Here is a 23,256-nt window from a genome sequence, read left to right as displayed (position 1 = left end):
AGCTCACCATGAAATATACTCTGTTTTCCAGAAAGTAAAAGTAATGGGAGTTCATTTCATGGGGACTTTAAAGACTTTTAGGTGTGCAAAAATAATTTTTCTTGCTATACTGTAACATAATGGGCCTATGAAGGCATGTGGCTTGTTTGAAGGCTTCATGTGATTGTAAGTGCTCAGAGGGTGTTTCTCACTTACCTCCCTGTCCTGTGTAAGTGCAGGACCTTGTTACTGAGGGTGACAGACAGATTGACTCTCTCCCAGTAAAAGTGTCCTTGAGGTGTGAGAGAGACGTCCCTCCTAGCCTCTCCGCGGGCTCGAAACATGTACTCTGCCAGCTAGACGACCACTCATCGTCCAGCATGCCCGTTCCCCGGCATGTTAACATTCATTTCCTCCGCCCAGCGTAACCCCGGTGTGAATCAACCGATGTTCCCGCAGCTCGGAGAGACGGAGAGGGCGGCCAAGAGCCTGCGGTTTCAATCCATTCCCCTGTCAACTTCCCGCTCCCTCTCCTGGAGTGTGATGTCATCCACCTCCTCCTCCTCCTCTTCTACATCTCATCTTCAACATCCCTCTCTCTCTTTTTTCCCCCCCTTCTTTATTTTTTTTTTTTTTCTCTCTCTCTCGTTCATACATACTGCTGTGAGAGAAGATGCATGATTTATGAAGCTCTATTTTTACCGGTTACTGAGGAGAAGTGAGGGAGAAATGGCGACAAAGAGATGGAGAGAGTGAGAGAGAGAGAGAGAGAGAGAGAGGGAGAGAGAGAGAGAGAGGAATGGAGGAGGTGTGGAGATAGTTTGAAGAGAGAGCCCAAGGGGAAGCAGGACAGGAGAGTGTGGTGGAGACATCCATCAACCTCCGACCCCTCGGCTGAAACTGAAGATGGGAAGTAGGTTGAGACAGAAATATGATGGATCTGACCAAATATGGAAGATATAGAGGGGAGTGGATGAGTTGTAACAGAGTGTGCACCATTACACACTTTGACACAGTTTGGAAGTCGTAATTCTACTATCATGTATCAATTATTTGTGTGCCTGTAAGATCTTTTTGTCGATAACACAAATTTCACACTTTTTATCAGCCCTCTCTCTGTTGTGTTCCCTTTGCACACAAAAACAGCTCGAGCAGATCAAATCACATCCAAACTGTTTCTTTCCCCGATGAAACACAAACACTAATTAAATCTCTGTTGCATTTTTATTACTTATTAATCCATGCAAACATGTAGACACAAAATAAATGCGACTTTCACTTTTTAAGCTATAAAAGCCATTCAAGCTTTCAAACATGCAGCAAGTAATTCTCGTAAATGCTGAAACAAACTTATGTAATTATTTAATGATCAGCTAAAATGTAAAGAATATTTAAAAGCTCTAAAAAGGCTATTTTAATTTTAAAAAATCATTCCAGATTAAAAACACACAGACGGGCATGTTTATTATAAATAGTTATTGTGATATTAAAATAACTTAGATCCAACCAGCATGCCTCTTAAATATGTAAAATTTGTCATTGCTACTGTAAACCCAGAAATGAATTTACTCAAGTTAATTGCATCTTAATGACTTTGATTATTAATTGTATGCTGTATGATTTGTAGTTACAACTATAAAACATTTGTCAAATGTGAAATATCATTGCGATGCAAACAAATCGTCCCTTATATAATCACAAGGCATGATATTTTCCTTTTTCCAGCATAAATTAAAGAGTACATTATGTGCCTACTTCTTCAGAACATCTGACTGTGTCTCATTTGCATCTGAATGCTTTCTATAAATTTACAAGGACATCATGTTTTTACAGCTTTTCACAACTCTGAATGGTTTAGGGATTGCAGAACTGATCAAAATACATGAAATTCATATTTCTCACAATCCTCCCCACAATCAACTAATGTCTTTACGTTCATTTTAAATTGCACTCTGATCAGTGCAGCTTACTCATCTATTTTAGTGAAATTAACATTTTTAATTCACTTCAGTATTCACTTGCATGTTTTAACAAAGACAACTTTTGGATTTACCATGCAATGCAGCTTTTGTTAGACCCAAACAAGGTTAATCTGCTATCTGCTCAAACTAAATGATCCAAGCTTGCTGTAAAACATTTACAAAATGTCTTTTCAAAACGATTTGTCGTCGTAGCTCATTAATCTGAACCCCAGATTTCTGAACTGCTGGGCTTATTAAACAATATTATTGAGCAAAATTGATGTGAAAAGAGATTAGAGTCTAAACCTTAACTGAGGCTGTACAGAATCAGGTACTGGGTTTCAGTTACTGGGTGTGAATACATGTTAAAAATTTTTAACCAGCTTTGATCAATAATTTCAATATATTTCACTGCTCCAAATAATTCACAATGAACAGGATTCTCCTACATAGCATTTCCACCTTTTGGACAAAACAAGTTTATGTGTGTGGTTTATATACCTTTGTTATTAACTTACATTTTATTCTTAGCTAACTTGATCTATACTCTGCAATCTTGATTGAAATGTCAAAATGTTCAGGCATATTAAAATTACAATTTAAGACATGTTGACACCTTTTATACCATTATGTGGCCCAGAAAATGGCCACCTATCAGCCAATCAGATATAAACATACAATTCTCAAACTAGACACTCTGTATGAATTTGAAAATACAGCCATGAAAGCAGACTGGTAGTATTTTTTACTTTTGAGACATAGTGAGATTTTTTTCCCTTCATTTTCACTTCACTGGGGGAAATTTGAAAGGGAAACTACTTCAACTGAAATTGGATCCTTATAATGTCTGCGTTTCACCAGAAGTCAATTCTTATGCTGGTGACAACAGAGCGGGGGGGGGGGGGGGGGGGGGGGGGGGGGGGGGGGGGGGGGGGGCTGAGTGCTGACTCAGTCTCTCCCAAGAGCTGCAACTCCCCTGGAACACAAACATTACTCACCAAACATTTTCAAATATGCTGTTACAGCTGTCCATGGCACTGTTCCAGCTTTATATCTAAGCTGTGCAATTTAACTTGTAATCTTTCAACCAGAAACAAGAGCATAGCTTTCCTCAGGTAATTAAGCCCTTTCTGGTTCACTTATTAATTGATCGTATAACATGTTGTAATCACGATTATAGCCTGATCATACAAGCAGAGTGGCATGATCCACACGTGTTTCCATTGATTTGTTTTGGCTGTATCATTAGAAAATGTTTGCACAGGCAGAGCAGGGCATGGAACTTGAGATGCAGGTGTGCATGTGCATGGACATGTGGATATGTCTCCCTGTGTTTCTGTGTGTGTGTGTGTGTGTGTGTGTGTGTGTGTGTGTGTGTGTGTACATGTGTGTGTGTGCACGGCTGCTGTACTACTGGTTGTCAGCACCTCTCTCTCAGTGAGGCGGGCTGCTCGGTGCAGATAAAAGTGTGCAGATATTTCGGGGCTCTCACGCTGAGGCAGGCTTTATCTGCAGACTCTCCTGTTGGTTGTGTTAGTCCAGCCCTGGGTGATATTAATACCCCACTAATGAGCCCCTTCCTTGAAGATCCGGAAACAATCGGCGGGGAGGTGGTGGAGGGCTGCGTGCTGAATCAGTCTCTCCCTTGTGCCACAACTCCCCTACGGCTCCCTGGAACACACAAACAAAAAGAGGAATGAAGCTCCAATCACATTAATCATGGCCTGTGGGAGCACCAGCTTGCTCCAGGCTGAGGAGAAGGGGAGAATTACATGGGAGGAAGATCTGCAGAGAGAATGGGCTGGCAGGGAGAATGGGCTGGCGTGTGCATGATCTGTGTGTGTGTGTGTGTGTGTGTGTTTGTGTCGTGTGTGTGTGTGTTGTGTGTGTGAGCATGTGTGCATGTGAGTGTGATTTCCCCCAAGTACACAGTAGGGGAGTATTAGTGGGGATGGCTGGTCAGGGATGCTGGGTATTAGCGAATGCCTGGCTTCTGCCATCTGTGACTATCAGGATTTTGTGTGTGTGTGTGTGTGTGTGTGTGTGTGTGTGTGTGTATGTGCGTATGTACGTGTGTGTGTGTGTGCGTGTGTGATGTTCTCAACACTGAGGGGTCTCTCCTGTGGCTCCCACTGTATCCTTGGGTAACAAGGCTGTATTGATTAACCCTGACGACTTTGTCTTTTAGCTAATCAGAATTTCTGTGTGTCAGCATGCATGTGATAAATGAGTATGTGTGTGTTTATGTAAACGTGTGTATTGTACACCGTTGGCAAAGAGTGTATTATGTAGGAGTGCATGTTCATCATGTTAATGGGCTTATGTGTATTATGTTCAAATGAATAATTACATGAATTGATTCATTTTTGTAAATGTGAGGAAATGTGTGTGCGTGCGTGTGTGTGTGTGTGTGTGTGTGTGTGTGTGTGTGTGTGTGTGTGTGTGTGTGTGCATGTGCATGTGCCCTCCCTAGCCACCAGATAAAGATGTCCAGTGCTGCTCTATCAGGTCCCATCAGTATTCAGCAGCAGTGGCGCCAGCCTATTCACTTAAGGGGAGCTGGGCACAATTAGCTGTTAACATTACAAGGCAGAATTAAGCCTTGGCCAGTATCCCCAGGGGAAATTAAACCACCGGCAAATCATTAAACCACAAGCTAAACATTAACAGCCATTTGCATTTTTATTGCACCTGAAAAGAATGGGCCAGGTCCATTATCTCTGAGAGACAGAGAGGGACTTCTTATTTATTATTGTTATGTTGTCCCGCGTGGAAACACAATGGCATTTATCCGGGGGAAGAGGCAAACGAGAGGCCTCATTTTCACGCTCGCACTTTTGGAGGGTTATGATTACAAATTCGAACAAGGCAGAAATGGCTGGCAGAGGATACAATGACTTGTTTGTTATGCAAATCCCCCGTTTTCATCCCTCCCAAAATAAACAAACCCAAACAGATGACAATTTGCAGAGGGGCTCAGCTGAGTAAGGCCAATAGTTTGGCTGTTGACAGGTTCTTACTGTCTGCCGTGTCCTTGCTATTAGAGGCTGAATAAATAGGCTTAGACAGGTCCAGGAATTGATAGCAATATAACATAAGTGGAGTGCAGAGGCTCAGGAAACAGCATTTATTTGCTCATGGTCAGTTTTTCATTTCTTCCTGTCCCCTCTGCTCGTCTCCAGGTGAGCGGGATGTGCGGCCACTCTCCTCAGCGGGTCTCTCGCTCAGTTGCGTCTCCTCCTCACCAGGCTCCCGCTGCCTCCGCTGCCCGCAACACCCAGCCGTCACCCTCAGACGCTGATGAGACACTGGCTGGCCTCCGCAGGTGAGTAAATCTGGCACCGGACACCTGTAATCCATAGTGAGACCCTTAACGCCGATAAACTGACAGAGGAGACTCCCTCCGCTACAGACAAATATTGCCCCTGACACTGTGGACAGCTCTCCTCCTGTTTCCAGTGACACTGAGTCTTTCTCCACTCGAGTGTTTTTAACACCCACTATGCAGTAACAGGCTTAAATGAACAGTGTAATGCCCAGCAGGGCCGCTGGCCTCGGCAGCACAGTGGCCAGATTAATGTCAATTAGTAACAGAGACACTTTGTACTGCTGATTCTCCCCCTTTTCTCTCTCTCTTCCTCGAAGGGAATCTCATCTGCTTGCTTTCCCCATTATCTGGCTTAATTCCCTCTCTCACTCTATCTCTCTCAATGCCGCCGCCTCGCTTTCTCTCCCTTTGTCTTTCTCTCTTTGTCTTCCTCCCTCTCTCTCTGTAAGACAATTTGTCGTTCTGCTCTTCTCTCTGCTGACCAGTGTGAGTCACATCCAGATTACCATAACTAAAGTCTCTCCCCCCCCCCCCCCTTCTCTCTCTCTCTCTCCAACTCTCTCTGTCTTTACCTACCTTAGGGAGTTTATATCCGGCCTGAGGGGCTTCAGCTCTTTCTACAGCGGCCTTGGGGAGGCGCTGTGCAGCCGTGAGCCGGCTCCAGCTAACCACTCCCTCTGCTGGAATGGGCAGGAGATGACAGACAGGTAAATCGGCGGCTGATTTGTCTGCACTCACAGCTTTAGAGGGCATTTTAAACCCTAACTGCATCCACAGACAGATAACCACACACAGTAACACACTCTACAGCCTGCAGAACGGCTCTGCTCAAGTTTATTGTGTCTCTGACTGATATTGTATATTCTGAATCCTACTGAGTTCCACATATTAAAACCACCACATCTAGGAGAGTGTAGGTGAGTTGAAGGGTAAGTTTGCCTAGAACTGATGAGCTTCACAGGAAGGTCCTCCCTCCCGCTGAGAGCGAGTGTAAATCTTGACTTTGGCTCTATGGGATGTTATTAATGTCAGTCGTGCTGTCACCTTCCTCTTGCTTAGTTAATTGCCGCTTCGATCGCTCTCTCCTCCTTCATCCCGTGTCTCCTGTGCTCCCTACAGAACCTAATTTGGATTTCACAATATTTCACTTCACCCCCCTGTCCTTTGGCTCCACATCATAACTTCTTCCCTTCCACTTCCACTCTCAGCTGCCCCCGATTTCAATTTGGCTTACTTAGTCCATTTTCCCTTTCGCCTCGTAAAATGTGCGTTGAATTCAATCAGTGCGGAGGCACAAATTTCAGATGACATTAGAAGTGCTGGAAGTTAATGTTTTTACTTCAATTTTGCCTTGGAGGACTCGCCTGCTTTGGAGACTCTGACATAAATTCAGTGCTTTCTCAAACTCCCACATGAAGTCTTCATCCAGTAATACAGTCTCTCATATGGAGGCTGAGGACAAAGATAGAAAACAGCCAGTGTCTGAGGAGGAGACAGGTTGGCAAGGGGGCAGAGTTATCCTGAGGGGATGATTACAAGCCAGACCAAATAGTGTGATAGGGAGGTAGGGAGAGGAATTGATCGAGAGATTACAGTGTCTTGCAGCAAGCAATTCTCCATGTCAGCTGCGAGGGCATATGCCTACGAATTCCCCTGGGTACATTTTCACTCCGAGATTTGTTCTGCATCATCTTCCATTATCCTCCCAGATAGAAGGTTCTCCACAGCCAAATGTGGTACTCGTTCTAGTATTGTCTCGTACAGATAAATTTAGGAAGGGTGGGTGAGGGAAAGAAGGGCTGGGTGGGTGGCTGGGTGGGGCTGGGGGGGTGCAGCATGTCTCCGATGCTTGAGGAGTCATCTCGGAGCTAAATGTGGCTCTTTTTATCAGGCGTGTTTACCATCCCACCTGGAGCAAAGATCAGAGGAGCGAGACTTTCGCAGCATCAAAGAGCGTGTGTGATAACTGCGGTAATAGATACAACACTATGTCAACTCAAAACATTTTATTTCCATTCCTTTTTAGATATTATCACATGACATATTTATTCTCTTTTGTGCGGCGTGATTACACCGACATGCAGCCAGAAGCAACTACAATGAACAGCAACAACCATCTGATCACACGATTTACAGTAGCCTCTTACATAGCCTACATGTCATGACCTATACCGACTGCTAATCCCGTCCGTATCCTATATGAAAGTGGCATTGCGCCTGTGGACGGGAGGTGTGAACAGGTGGTGGGAGTGTGAAAAGCATCAAACCCCATTATGTAGTCCCGCAACACACAGACTCCTGCGCCTCCTCTTCTGCTGCTGTTTGCTCTCATTTCCCAGTGAGAAGTGGCTGGAGGCTCCGCTGTCAGATTTACTCACCGATCAACATGCCGTCGAGTCAGACCGCACATAAAAGCACGTTAATTGGTGTTAGATTAGATTAGATTATTGCTAGAGTTAACTGATCAGTCCTGTTAGCGGGAGAGAAGATCGGATAACAAATTGAGAGCTGAAAACTGAGACTATCAGAGGTGAAAACAGTTCCACGGTGAATTATGTTGCAGCAACATTACTGGCATACATCATTTTGAAACACTACCTGACTCCGCTGCTTATCCCCTTTCAAAATCTCCCACCCCTAATCCTCCTTCCTCAACCCATATTTCCTCTTTCCTCTCCTTAATGGATCACACATCTCTCTATTATTAATGTGATAATTAACAGTGGATGGGGGTGAGATCATGGCTAATAAGAAGAATAAATAACTGTGGAAATGTGATTTGAGTTTAATGAAAAGTCAGACTTGGGAAGGAGTGAGAGAGTGATGAATGAACGCAGCAGGTGAAAGGTGGGGGGCAGCGGCAATGTGTGTGTGTGTGTGTGTGTGTGTGGGCGAGTGTGTGTGTGTGTGTGTGTGTGTGTGTGGGGGGGGGGTGTTCAGGGGTGTGTCGCCGAGATGAGCACAGAATATAACCTCATACTTTGCCTTTAAGGGCAGAGGCTAGAGGCACACTTTTTCCAATGCCCTTTTCTTTCTCACTAACCTTTTCTCAGCAAATCATCACTTCCCTCTCTGGCCCATTTTGTCCTTTCGTCTTCCCAACATTTGCTGAAATATATAGATGACATTTAAGTTGAGATATGACCTCAGCCCTTATCATCACTATGGTGCCTGAGGAAGATATGTCGTAACTCAGGCAGTCAATCCAGACCTCATTTGGATAGGAGCTGTGCTAAAATCCAGCTGTCTAAACACGGCTGTCTGTCTCATCGCGTGCAGGAATGGAGTCACTCTTGCCTACTTAAAGCTGCGATAGTATCGGTCAGAAGGGGTTAATGCCAGGCGTTGCCAGCAGCAGAGGAACACCTTCAGGAACGCCTCAGCACAAAAGAACAACTGGAGAGAAATCTAGCTTTCAGACTCACCACCTCCTCCTCCGCCCGATAACACACACAGGCATGGACAGAGCAGAGTCTGCTCAGCCAAACTGTTAAACACTGAGGCATGTGAGCACCTGCCTGTCGGCTGCCTGCACCCACCCCCACCTCCACAGCAGGATCTGATCCTACTCTCCTCTAATGTTCAAAGTATTTACTCACATTAACCTCAGATATTAATAAACAGCCACTAATTGACCAGTGAAATGCTTCTTATGTACATAAAATTAATCACAGACCAGACTTTGCATAGAGGTTAAACTCCTTATCTGAGGATGTTTTCACTTTCTGGCAAAACCTCAAAAATGTAAAAAAGCAAAATCTTATATCTTTGAAAATGAAATGTTATATCTTTGAAAATCACATCATGATAAAAAAAAACAAAAAAACATTTTCTCATCTCTAATTCATTTTAGGCATAATGTATATGAGGTCAAAGTTGGTGTTAAGGTTAGGGTTGGGTTTATAATCACCTTTTATGTGAGAGTTATAGAGTTCCAGCCTATGGTTCTAGCTTTGCAGATTGGCCTCAAACTAACAACCAAAAGAGCAGTCATTCATCCTATCAACACTAGATGGTGATAAACACTTATTTTGGAGAGATTGGGGCAATGGTCAGTTAATTATGTGCTTCCACTCATGAAGCTTACTTCGAGCTTCTCCTCCAAACAATTCAAGTCAACTGCATTAAGAACTGAGTTACAGTTTGTCCCGTCCTGTCAGGTTCCCTGGCCCTGGCCTGAAGCGATCCCACCCCCATGGCTCCGAGTCCCGAAACAACAAGCCCCCTGAGCCCGTCATCAGCCAGATCATCGACAAACTCAAACACATCAACCAGGTGAGCTGTGTGCATGTGTTTTTCAGTGTGTGTGTGTGTGTGTGTGTGTGTGTGTCTGTGTTCATGCCAGTTCTTGTGTGCTCTTGTGCGTGCTCAGGTAAGTACCAACACTCTTCTCTCTAACAAACTGTTTATCTCGGGGCACATGTGTTGCCCTCTCCTCTTACGGACTAGCTCACCCATTAGGTGTTCCTGCTGACTTACAATCAGACAGTGACTCCCGAGACACTGCAAGACTCGCTCTGCAGCTCCTGCGGGGGTCAGCACAGGACAAGTGAAGATGTGAAGTGAATAGAAGCGGTGAATAGAGTGGCTTCCACACTATTATAGTAATGGAGACATTTTGTGGAAACTAAACCGGACACCCAGATGCCACAGCATTATTGTTTTAATCACAAGAAAATATTGTTGACAGGAAACATGTGCATGGACTTTTGGCAATGTGTTTTACTTTGTCTCTGGGAGTGTTGCTCATCTATATTGCCCCCAAAATTGTCCGATGTGTCACTCCCCTTAGATGAATACTCCACCTCCATAGCGACCGGAGGAGGAGAGTCTCTGACGGTGATGGGGATTGTTGTGACGGACAGGACTTATATGTCTACCTTCCACACTAAGCCCCAGCTGTCGTCAAGGCCAAAGCCCAGTTTTGCTGCTGCGTTTCCATGGAAACCACCTTTTTGGAGTGGGTTGGCTGTGTGCAGAGATGCTTGTACGTAGGCTCAAAGTCAGTCTCTGTAGGTAAATCAGCCCACAGATCTGCCTGTATTTCCTGGTTCCCGGTGGTTGCACTTGTAGCTGTCAACACGTTGGATTGCCACTGACCACCTACATCCCCCCACCGTCTTCCAGCAGTCAAGTGTGTGTGTGTGTGTGTGTGTGCATCTTTGTCTGTGTGTGTGTGTGTTTGCATCTGAGCTTGTGAGTACTGCAGGCCTGTCTCCGTGGATTACCATCCTTCTCTCCTGTTCAAACAAACTGGGCAAGGAGATCTAAGCAGCGACTGTGGGCCGTCCTCCGCTCCCCCTGACAACCAGAGTCACTGCAAGAGAAAATACAGAGGGTTGCTCCACCTCGGGGAAACGCTGTAATTTTCTCAATTACTTTTGCTGTATTACCTCATGCACGCTTAGTCCTGTTGGAAGCGAGAGGACAGATACTTGATCGTGAGTGTAAGGAGTTTTCTTACCCCCCCCCCCCTTCTTTCTTCAAAGTCACTCACACATGTGATTTGTCGCAGGACTGTTTTTCAAGCGCTAGTTTAGAGGGAAACCAGGTACAGGTTACATACAGGTTTTATTTTACAGACACACAGGGCACGTACACACATCCACTCTAATGCAATAAGGCTTTCAAAACTTCATGCAGTGACAGGGACAAACACTGTGGCCACATGATTACAAGCAGAGCTGCTTCAGTGGAGCTGTTTACCATGTGGATCGTGTTCCTGATTCCTGATGGCCTTTTGATGAGATTTTTCTAGAAAATGCAGTCTGGTGAAATGACTAGGCTCATTGTGCTAGAACCATCCGCAATCCCTTATAAACATGGAAACACACAAAGTGGCTTTCTCTCTTTCTCTATCTATCTCTCTCTCTCTCCCTCTCTCTGTTTTTTGCATGTGTGTGGGTGTGTGATTAGATGCTCTCAGTAACCTAATACTTGTCTCATTTCTGCTCCACTGTTGATTGCCCCCCATGGTGTACTGATGAGGTTGCATGTATATGAACGTATATGTTTGTTTGTGTTTGTTTGTGAACATTTATGACCTTGAATCTCATATCTGATAACCCATTACAACAGCAGAGCCAAGAACATTTTTGCTTAAACTGAAACTTCCCTTTAGATCTCAACTTCAATAGGCTGGATTAACATCTGACAAAAATCTAACTGCACTCAATTGCACATTTCATGTGCAGTAAAACTGTTTCTGACTCATAACAATACTTTTTTCACTTGTGCAGAAATCAGAGTAAATGCACTTTTTTTTTACTACAAATCACTATAGAAACAGCCTGAAGTTCATCTTAACAATATCTACAAAATATTTATTCATAGATATTCTTAAAATACAATTTCTGCAAGTTAAACTGCATTTGTAACCGCATTACCTCAAAGTACTGTTCAGTGCTACTGTAGGGAAAGCACACATGTCAATAGAAACATTTGATGGTCGAATGTGGCCAAAGACACAGAACCTCAACCATGCTTTATGGCTGCGGTAAAGGTTGTTGAATACATAGTCTGTCAAACAACACCTTCTGTCCAAGCGGCTCTGAACGAGCACGGTGTAAACAAACTCTGGAGGCCCTCGAGAAATTGGTGTTGTTTAGTCGGAGGAGGAAAAGCTGTTTTACAAGGTCTCCGCCTCCCTGCCTGTTGAACGACCACCAGTTCTGGATGTTGCTAGGCTTAAGCAAATGGACTAATTAACCATCTGATATGAGAGCGTAGGCCAGCACTCGCAGATAATTACTTTCATCTGCCCTGTTTATGTTGTGTGTTTGAGGATAGGCCAACAATGAGATGGTGTGCTGATGTGTAATGTTCCTGGATGTGCATCAGCAGTGTGCCATGCTAATTAAAAGCGCTGTATTTCAGTCTTATGATGTCTGTGTATTTGACGTATGTGCGTGTCCAGCGCTCCAGGCTGCAGAATGTGTAGAATATTGTTCTGAAAATACACTCAGCTCCAACTCCACATTTGGGACGTGGGTCACTCGCATATTCGCCTTTACAAGTCCTGGAAGGCCCTTTTATCCTGCACACGTTTTCCATTTGAATGAACATTAGTCTCCTTTTGGCTCGACTAGTGAACACAATCAATGGCTCTTCCAGCTTGAACTGACCCAGTTTCTAACCATGGGCCTGTCCCAACCCACTGTATGCGAGACTGTGTCATAAAGTATAGGGGCTCACAGCTACGCTCTCCAGCAGTGAGGGGAACATGGGACCCCTCTAAAGAATCCACTTCCTTCCAACTTTAATCCCTGTGATGTTTCATTCCTCCACTCTTAAGTGCTCCGTGACGATGGCCCTGTGAAACGCAACTATGCAGCGGAAATGTGTCATTTCTCACGTTGTCAGTGTTGATCAGAGTATCTGTAGATACAGAGACAGTCTGGCAGTGAGACTCCAGCCCTTGTGCCTCTGTGAGGCTAAACTAAACACCCAAAAAAATCACAAAGCCTTTCCTCTGTGCTCATAAAACAACGCTTTCTCACGCCTAAAGCAGCTGATGTCATGACTGTACCATGGCCAAGTTTAAAGTGAGCTGTGCCCTATAAATGGATGAGGAGAAATGGCTTTCTGCTTAGGTTATTCCTCTCAACTTGGAATCTCTAAACACTATAGGACTGCAACCAGCCATGGACATTTTTGTACATGCAATGCATTCCTGTGTGAGATCCTGTGTATGTGGCAGTGATAAATTGATATCGACTTTCTCCTCGGCAGTGAGGTCAAGGTGATGATATTCTGTGATGCCATGTGACCAGGAGTATCTCTGTTTTCTGAATGAGTACTTCAGTGTGACAATGACTCTGCATTACTCCGTGAATGTTACTGTGTTGTGCGAATGGGCCGTTTGAGTTCCTGCCTGGTGACATATCTAGTGTTATAGTACTTACATTAGAGCATATTCCATATTTTGATGATCTGTTCTTGTCCTCAGGAGATGGTTTGTTTTCCTGAACATCTGTTTAACTTCCCAGAGTATCAGGTTTCTACTCTGAAGAACTAATCTCGTAGGAGACGGTTGAGCTAGTGGCAAAATAGAGCAATTATGTGATTGGTCTTTGATTATAGAGCGTTTCCCACTCATTTGTCAGATGAGTTTGCCATTTGGAGGGTCAGAGCTCCTGGAATTATTCTGCTAGGCCCTTCTCTTCAGAGAGATTAGAAATGCATTGTTTATGAAAGACATCTTTGTTTAAGAACTTTTAGAGTCCCTATGGGGAAAAACTGTCATTTCTGTTACCATTCACCTTATATTGTCTAATTTTTCTGTCATTTGAGACATAACACCCATCTACATGCTGCTTGTCAAACGTTTTCTTTTTCTTAGCGCTCTATTCAAATGTTTTGGCTCTTGTTCTTCTTGCTTCCATCTTTCTTTCATCCCTCCATTCTGTTTCTCCCTGTTCTTCGCCCTTCTTTCCATCTCCCCAGCTGTGCTGAGTTGTGTGTGACAGACTCCAGCTCTGTCGCCCTTCCCTCTTCCAAATTCCCCCCTTCTCCTTTCTCCTAACCCTCAGCACCCCCTCCGCCCCTCTCTCCTTCTTGCTTCCCAGCCTAATTGAAGCCAGAACCTGGGAAAATCCTGCAGGTAGGACAGGAATCCAGGGTGGAAAATAAACCAGATCCCGAGCGCCACAAATTCCATCACGCAGTCTCACTTCCTCCGAGCCACAGCAGTCACCAGAGCCTGGGCAGCGTGCGCTCAACACCTCATGCGTGCTCTTAGAGAATACACACTTACATATAACTCACACACACACTTGGATGGACAGTTTTTACTGCACACACGCAGCACATTATCTTGCACACACATAGTTAGCAACATAACTAAAGCAGACACTTCCATAGCTCTTTCAAGCATCAATGTAATAATGCACAATACAAGTGGCCATAAAATTAAATGTTTAAAAAAAAGCACTGTATTCTAATTGCATTGGAAGCTGATTCATGGGACGGGCCAACGTGCGGTGGCCTTCCCCACAGGTTGTGCTTACAGTACAATCAGACTAATGGACACCATGGGTGTCAGACCAGGCCTGCTGTTTTGTAAACTTACACTCACTAACCTAGCCATTATGCCTGCTCCGCTCAAAGAGGTGACTTCTGTTTGATGTTATTTACTGAGGGTTTTTCAAACGTTATTTAATATACCCCCTCAGGTGCTCCGTCCTCTCGGCCTCCTAGTTTTTATGTCTGCGTAGTGAGACTCTGGAAGTGGAGGAGGGAGGAGGGCTGTTATCCCACTCTGTTTGGGAGCGAGGTGGGGGGGGGGGGTTCTTCAAATGAAGTGTGACACCTGGTATAAACCTCTGAGGAGCTGTGGGGTGTTGCTGAGGGAGAGTTGGTGTCCCTGTTACAGCACCGCACACCTTTTATCCTTTCGTTTTCTGGAGCCTTCTAACTCGGTAACTTTAGGGTTGAGGAGTTATGGTCCCTTAACTTTAGGAATCCAACTACCAACTAAACCCCCACCCACACCCACACCCACACACACACACACACACACACACACACACACACACCCTCCCCTCTCCCACCCCTGCTGGCTGGGAGGTCAGACAGAGCATGTGAGGGCCCTTTTCCTCCCAATTAGTCTGCCTGCTAATGAGGCCCAACCATCCCTACTACCACTGCCACCCCTTCCTTTTTACCTCCATACCTCCATGCCTCCGTCTCTCCCTCCTTCCCTGTCCCCTCCTCCTCCGCCCCCCCAGCCCTGAGGCCCAAACCAGGGTCGCCTCTCTCTCTCTACCCACGCCGCCCCCTCGCTCCCGCACCACTACCACCCCACTGGGTGTAATTATCACACAGCCGGCTTATAAAAACCCTGCTGCCCAAAGCCAAGGACCCAACTCCCTCTTCAGCAGTCCCAAACCAGGAACCACAGCAATGTGCAAAGAGAGAACAAAGTCTAAGCAAAGCATCATACAACTTTGAATCCTCTCAATCTATTATTCCTTTGTTGATTCCTTGCTTTTTGCTGCATCAATATATGTAAGAAGAGCTGTCAGGGAGCAGAGATGCAGAGCTGAATCTTCCTGCTGTAGTTTCTGATCTCATCCACACATCCTGGGAACTGTTGTCACGGCACAGAGTCACGTGTTGCTGTGTAACAGGAGCCCCCCCAGGAGGTCAGGGGTCACACTTCCTGTTTCCTGTCTCTGCTAGGTCATCAGAGGGTCTCCCTGCGAGGGTCAGAGACCTCCTCTGTTCCTCCTCTGCCTTTTGTTTGGGGCAGCGGTGTGCTGGGGGGCAGAGCGGAGAGAGGCTCCCCTCCGGACCTGTCAATGTGTTAGCACTCCCTAACTTTATCATTCTCCCATGCGCTCGCCGCCTTTTCATCTTGCCAGACCCCCCCCACTCCCTTTTCAGTCTCTGGCAGTTTTCTTCCTCTACCTCTCTGTCAGTCTCTCTCTTTCTTTGTTGCTTTTCCCACCTTTTCCCATCTCTCTATCTGTTTTTCTGGCGCTGTCCAGCCATTCTCTCTGCATCTCTCCTCTGTAAGCTATAAGCTGCTGCTGGTTTCAGCCCCATGGCCCGCTGAGGCTTGGATAAACACGGGCCTCGTCCATCCTCTCTTATCCGCTTACCCACCCGAGCGGCCGCCTGCTCCCGGTAGGTGTGATCATGGGACGCACAGTGACGGTCTGCTGATGTTGGAAAGGAGGGTTTCTTAGCAACACATGACTCTGGGAACCACGGTGATAACGTGTAAAGCAGACGAGCAGAAGACAAGAAGAGATTGTCTGAGGGAAGTAATCTGATTTAGCAACCAGCAGCCTGTGCAGGAATGGGACTTTTTAAGCTATTAAGCCCCATGCAGACAATCAGCCACATTCACAGACATAAGTCAAGATTTTCATTTGGTTAGCCTCAAAAAAAGAGATTGAAAATTGTTGTCATACCAGAGATATTCATTACCAGGGGAATTAACCCTCTATATTCATATAATTTCCTTCTTTGTCTTGGTCTGAACTCAGTACTTTGTCCGAATAAACAAAGAAGACACTGTTGGGCTGCTCTTTTCCTCCAAAATTATGCTTAGAAGAATCAACAACAATTTATATCCTCAGCCATCCAAAATGTATGTACCAGTCTCAGGAATTTAAGCTAGCTTTGAAAGAATTATCTTACAGAGGAACAAGGCTCCTGCCAAAGTCTAAACATCCATTCAGGATTCAGTCCAAAAGTATAGAAATCTGGAAATAGCCTTATGGGTTTAGTCAGAAAGGTGGGGTGGACACACGCCCAGTTTAACACAGGATTGGAGAGCTCCTTTTTTTCTGTATTCTGTTCCAACTGGAATTAAACATCAGGAAATTAATCTTGTCTGCATTAACTGTCTGAGGCTGGGCTCCCGTTGCGTGACATACTCTACCACGGACAGATAGAGGGAGACAAGAGGGAGGGGAAAAAAGAGAAAGAAGAATGAGAGAGCACAGGTCCCCCTCCTCTTTACACTTCAGATTCAATAAAAGTTGAGTAATGAGTCGGGGAGAGCGGGTGGGACTGCAGGGCAGGCTGTGTCGTCCGGACGCCACTCTGCCTGTCAGCATGCTGAGGAGCTTTCCATGACTCACTCGGTGGAAAAGTGCCTCCTGTCGTCTCTCTCTCTCTCTCTCTCTCTCTCTCTCTCTCTCCCTCTCTCTCTCTCTCCCTCTCTCTCTCTACTCTCCTGTGGTGTCCCTCATTCATTCCCACTCTCTTGGTCTCTTTCTCTTGGCTATGCGAACCACACAGCATGGCTGCAAACTTGATACATGGGCATGCAGTCCTCGCCTCTCTGTGTGCATGTGGGGATTAGGTATGAGGAAAGACCATTTCCTTCATTAATCAAGGAAAATGGTCTGTGCTGAAAAGTTATGTGTTTGTCAGCTTTGATTCGTCTAAGTCACGGTGACCCAGGCATGGCTTACTCATACCCTGCTTTAAAAATAAGACGAACAATGTACAATGTACTGTGCATCCTGGGTTTGCAGGAGCTGTGAACAATATAGGGACCTATTGTAACAGTATATGGTGCATAAGGTACACATATGTACATATAAAAGTGCAGCGGTTTTTATAATCCAAGCTTTAAAGGCACATTATGCCTACCATATAAGACTATAAAAAGACCATTAACTTTGTAGCAACTCGCATTTAAGAACCAGACTTTGTCCATGTTTCGTCTTTCTATCACAGAAATCCCAAGAAAGTCTTTACACTATCTCACCCTACGAGATCATACAGACTTTTCATTATTAAAATTAAGATAGTATTATACGATTGGAAACCCAAAAATAGCTCAGTAGTTTTTGTCATTTACATTCTCTTTCTAAATGATAGCAGGTGATGAGTGCACCCACCTAGTCTTCCACTTGGAACAATTATGAAAGCCATCAGCATTAGTTTACGACTGCAAACCATGACTTTTGCAATTTAGTGTATGGTAAGCATTAGTCTGTTTTGAGAGAGAGGGCTTAAGAGGCTTCAGTTATGTAGATTAGATTTGTAGACGAGATGTGTTGAGGCATTGATAGAAACATTCAGAGCAGCAGATTCCGTCTGGGCCGAGTCATGAACAACTAGTTCAGACATGTCCTCTCCGGGAGCGGAGGACACAACACAGGCCCTGATCCCAATCACACACCGACAAGAAGCCCTTCTTTCCCCTATATGCTCTCTGTCTTCATTACTCATCCTCTCCCTTTTTCACTCCCAACATCACTCATTCTCTTCGGCGCTTCCTACATTAATTCTAGTCTTTTACGTTTTGTCATCTATCTTCAGATTTTGTAACATTCCTATTGCCTTTGATTTATGGCAAAAATGTGTCTATATTTATACAGAACCTGCAGCAAAGAACATCAACTGCTGCAGGTTGATTTTTAGCACTGCAGGTCAAGCAGTGGCAGTGCTCTGGCGCACAGTTGCAGCTGTCGTGTTGAACAGTGACCCTATGTGGAGTTCATGTCATGTGTGGGAGGCAGTGACAGACTTGTGGTTTCTGTGTCTCTGTCTGGGCTGGCCTGCATTGAGCAATCCGCCACATGTTTGGGCTTTGTGTGCAGCCTTTGAGCCTGTGTTTCCTTGGTGTGACTTGTGCTTTTGTGTTAAGGGGAGGTGAGCCCTTGTGGCCTGTGGGATGCCTAGCCACGCTGATTACATGTTCCGTGTCCTGTAGCTCTGTCCAGCTGTCTGCCGAAGCCAGCGCCGCAATGCAGCTCTCGAAGCACAGGGAGAAAAGAGGGGACCAGATTTCCTCTCTTAATGGGAAACATACCGAGTATTTCTCAAAAAAATGTCTCTTTTATTTGTTTCCTCCCTGCTTCCTTTTGCTTTGGGGTTTTTTGTTTTATTGCAGAAGATTCCAGCCCAGAGTGACTTGAGGTTTCTCCCTCTTGTGGTAAATCTGGAGGCTCTTGTCGGATCACGCTGTGGCTCAGCCATGCCAAGAGCGCAGCGTCACTTTCGACACAAACATCCCCCCCCCCCCACGACCGCAGCCGTGGCAGAGGCAGCCAGCCAGTGGGCAAAAGCCACAGCACCCTGCCACAGAGCCTCAGAGAGAGGCACTGCCCTGCCACCCTGTCATGGAGAAGGGCACGGCTCAGCGCTGCGGCTCATTTAAGGGCACTGCTATGCTTATGCAGCCGATTTCTTTTTTTATTCCCGAAAAGCTGCTATGCCCATTTTTTTATACTGTTTTGTGAGTTTCTTTGCTCCTATTTTTAGCTGATACTGTTCTTGACCCTGCTGCCCTAGCAGTATGTAACAGTCGACTAAACAGGCGTACTGAAACTGGATTTTAATTCTAAAAAGTAAAATACTCATATGCGTTTCTTCCTCCTAACATTAGCATACAGTGTATCAGAAGCCAGCGTGTCTGTTCTTGTGTTGAGGAGAGTTGGAGAGCGTGCTGGCAGGTGGTCAGTTGCACATGGCAGTGTTCACAGTCTGCTCTAAACATGGGCACAGCAGTTGCTGTCAATGTTTTCCCTCACTCCCCATACCTTTTTTTAGGTTTTGTTCTAAAATACCCCCAACCACATCTTCCTCTCCCTGCTTTACGAGTGTTTGTTTTCAGTCTTTTTTGCTTTTAATTTGTTTGCGGGACACCCCTCCCCTCTGAATGTCCTACCGAGTTGCCAGGATACAGACCATGAGAAGGAATTTCGGGGACCTCAGTAAATCTATGGCGGACTCTTGCAAATGCAGACAAACATGGTTCTGTCTTGAACAAAAACGTTCAGTACATTAAACTCCCATTCATCGTGGGGAGGAAAGAGAGGAGAGTCCATAGGCATTTTTTCATAGACTTCTGTAGATAAGAGCGATTTAGTGCAACACCTGAGGGCTTCGCTCTCTCACCAGGTGGCGCTTTGCTAGACACTCGCAGGCGCATGCTGCTCGCACAACGCTGCATACCAAAACACATTTTATTCCAGGGTGGTCAGAGAGAGCCGCTACCAGAAGTCAAAATGTTCCTATGGATCAGCCATCCTGTCTATGAATTACTGTTTGTCCATCCCTTGGCCTAAGTGACCAGGCTTTTAGAAATGTTGTGGTCATCGGCCATGTATGGTCTCAATGTTGGGAAATGAATAGAGGTTTGTTGGGCAGCCCATGCTAGGAACAAGGTGTTGTGTGTTCCCTCTCTAAACTTTGGAGTTTATGTCACTTGTAAATCCCAGATTGACTGGTTTGTATATGCGGGCAAGGCAAGGGAACAGGGTTGTTTATCTTCTGACTGACGTAATTCTGTGATTATCTTCGGGTTTTATTCCTCCGCTCAGACGCTGCTCTCCGCCTGATGGCAGCTGACCTGAGACGAGGCCCATATGAACTCAATTTTCTCCCACAGACAGCCAAACAACCAAAAACAACAACAAGAAATGCATGCTGACGTATGCAGATAGGAAGGAAATCAATAAAAAACAAACACAGCGGCAGAATGGGAAGATGAAAGGAGGGTTGGAGGGAAGGCGGCTGGAATTTAGCACATCTGTTACCTTGGCAGGGCTCTTCATCATGTGCGGTGTGGTGGAGGTTGAGAGATGGTCAGAGAGCAGCCATGGAGCCTGTCTCCAGGCTCGCTCACATGTTTTCACCACTGGATAGAAGGAAAGAATAGGTAATATTGATGAGTTTTCTTTCATTTCTGTGATGTTGTGCAGCAGTGCAACAAAATAGCTGCAGTCAAGGGCAACCAGAGTTTCCCTAGTTAGTCCCTATACGTTTCTTTCAAGTTGTTTTCTTTCTTTCAAGTTTCAAGTTTTATTCAATTTTTGGCAACTAAATGTTCACATATGAGCTCTGTCTGTATGTTTGCTATTCCCCCATTTACACTTGGTCAAGAGGAATTCAAAGATTTTTAATAAAACTGATTTACAGCTCTTGGACTTTTCTGAATTATATACGAGTTGATTAGTTTACCGCAGTTCTCAATAAACACAATTCCGGTATGTGTTGCACAACACATTATAAGCTCCTGTAAGTCACTGGGAAAATATCTGGGTAGAACATGCAGCTGCTTTTGCAGCCCAGTGGCCAAATTGGATTACGGTTCTGTAGCAAATTATATTATGCTTCTTTTAAAAATCCATCACCTCTGCCTGTGTTAGAGTCTGTGCTGTATGTCTGAAGTAAGCCCACAGTACAAACATAGTGTAGTTAAATCCATTCATCTTTGACCTTTATGTAGCTTTTTCTGTTCAAATGTGTCATTTAATCTCAATATTTACAGCAACGACTTCCCTGTTGCAGTGTGATTTTTACAAGTCAGGTCTTGATGTCCACTGTTGTGTAGTGTTACTGTATCCAAGTTGCTCCGAGACAACCACTCAAGACAATGATGTTTGCCAGTAACAACACAATCGCACTAGTCGGCTTGTCCCAAGGATTGTTTTTCTACCAGTAAATTACATGGAACGACTGCCACAGCCCTTTGAATGAATCACATTTTGACAAAAATAACATATCTGGCACAGATAACAAAACTGTTTTCCTGCCTGGTGATTATAAGTAGAGTTTGGTAAATACCAACCCATTTAGGTCTCACCATGTTTTTGTCTGGAATTCCCCTTATACTGTTATAATAATACAGCACAAGCTCACATCAAGAGACAGTCTTTATTTATTTTCACAACTTTGTTATGGCATTAATGCACCTTCCTACCGCAGAGTGAAAAACGGTATGGCGAAGGTCCGAGTACATTTTAACGGCATTACTTTTAACCGCTTCCTGTTTGTCCCACAGCTGCTGAGGCTGGTGACAGTGTCTGAGAAGCGCTGGAGGGCCCGGTCGCGTGGAGGTGGAGCGGACGGATGGAGCGATGAGGAGGAAGAGGGATTCGAGAGCGGAGACTGTGATGATGAGGATGAGTGTGCCGGGGTGTCGGGGCTCGGGCCGCCGCCACGACGCAAACGGCTACGCATCTTTGCAGGTCGGACACCCGTCCACACGTTTATAACACTTTTATTGCTACAGTAAATCTCAAAATCTGTAAATGTGATTACATCGGTACTCAAAATTAACTTTAATTGTCACTTGGGTGGTTTCAAATGAGGTACTGCATCCACATTGATAACTTAAATTACCTTAAATTAAATTGCATTTATGAGATGGGCTGTGAAAAAATGTTGGGCACAACCTATTAAGTTGTTTACTTTTAAGCCAGCTAACCTCCAAATTGAAGCTATTTACTTTAAAATTGGTAACTGCATGAAAAGGTTTGGCTTCTTTTGCAGTGAGTCAGTGCAGCACAGTCCAAACACAGGCAGTGGGCAGAGCGGAGGGATGTTTACATGACTACTGTACATGTTGACACCACCATGACACTATGCAGCAGGAGACGTGAGACTTCCTCAGGTAGCAGCCTCACCTCAACCTCTTGACCTTCTCACCGTCAACCCCTTGAAAACGGCAGACGGCCTCTCCGAAAGACAAACAAAGAACAAATGAAGCTACAAACTGTTTGAAAGAAAAGAAACCAAACAGAGAAAAGGGGAGAAAACAGCCAGGGAGCAGGAACTAGGGGGTTCGATACGCCGACACAAAGCCAGCGCAGCTGAGCAAACATGGCAGAGGGAGTAGTCCTCCTGTCGGGGATGTTGTGGCAGGGATTTGGGTTCACCGGGCGAGGGAGCGAGACCGGGAACCCAGGGTTAACACAGGAATCCTGCAGGTCCATCACTTCCAGCAGGCCGGGCCGTGAGAGACTGACGGCCTCTCCTACATGCTCCTGTTGGGGTGATTATACAGCTCTGCTCCAGTAGTGGTGTAATGTAACATAACATGGAGACATTATACACTCTCCTCTTGTTTACAAGCTACTGATGGCACACTGGGAAATTAAAGCGGTGTATTTCTCGTTATAATCTCTGACTTCTATCTCAATCTCAGTATCTCCTCAATTTTCCATTATCTACTATTACCAGATTCTTAGTGTTCTTAGTTTTTGTGTTCATCCCATGTGTGTGTGTGTGTGTGCATTCACGTGTGTATCTGCCTGTTTGCGCCTGTTTGTACGTGAGCCAGTCCTGTTTGCAGACCTTGGATCGTCTCTGCTCATTGGCAGATACAGAGATAGCTGCTGATAGCCTGTGATGACCCAGTAAAGTGCTGACCTGGCACGACCCGTCGTCCCGTTTTGGTCAAACAGGGGGCTGGGGGTTCAAAGGTCGCCCAGCAGAGCACAGGGCCTAATGGGCGGCCTGTCTGTGCCTGGTGCTCCGAGATGGACGAGGCAGATCTGGTTTCACAAAGCCTGTAGAGGAGTAATGGTCTGGCAGAACACAGGCCTCCCCCAGCACACACACACACATGCACATACACACACACCAGAGCCATGGGAAAGGTGACAGAAGCCACAACAACAAGGTGCAGACAGGACAGAGGCAGGGCTGGGACCCCTCACATGTACACACATACACAAACACCCACACGCCATAGCTGTCAACCTGCCGATCACACAGTGGATGTTCCCAATC

General features: G+C 45.3%; 1 protein-coding gene across 1 annotated transcript in view; it reads left to right on the top strand.

The window, feature by feature from the left end:
* Window positions 1-23,256, top strand: part of gpc3 (glypican 3) — an 89,709-nt gene that overhangs the window by 56,395 nt on the left and 10,058 nt on the right. Inside the window, exons 4-7 of the mRNA XM_071539476.1 lie at window positions 5,123-5,265; window positions 5,850-5,975; window positions 9,429-9,543; window positions 21,524-21,710. Coding sequence (XP_071395577.1) covers window positions 5,123-5,265; window positions 5,850-5,975; window positions 9,429-9,543; window positions 21,524-21,710 — 571 coding nt within the window. The remainder of the gene's footprint in view (window positions 1-5,122; window positions 5,266-5,849; window positions 5,976-9,428; window positions 9,544-21,523; window positions 21,711-23,256) is intronic.

This window comes from Centroberyx affinis, unplaced genomic scaffold, assembly GCF_046629955.1.
Source record: "Centroberyx affinis isolate AG114_WGS23_722 - 3 ecotype Tasmania unplaced genomic scaffold, CSIRO-AGI_Caff_v1 ptg003460l_1, whole genome shotgun sequence".
NCBI lineage: Eukaryota > Metazoa > Chordata > Actinopteri > Beryciformes > Berycidae > Centroberyx > Centroberyx affinis.
The sequence above is the reverse complement of the archived record's forward strand: the minus strand, read 5'-3'. Positions and strand labels throughout refer to the sequence as shown.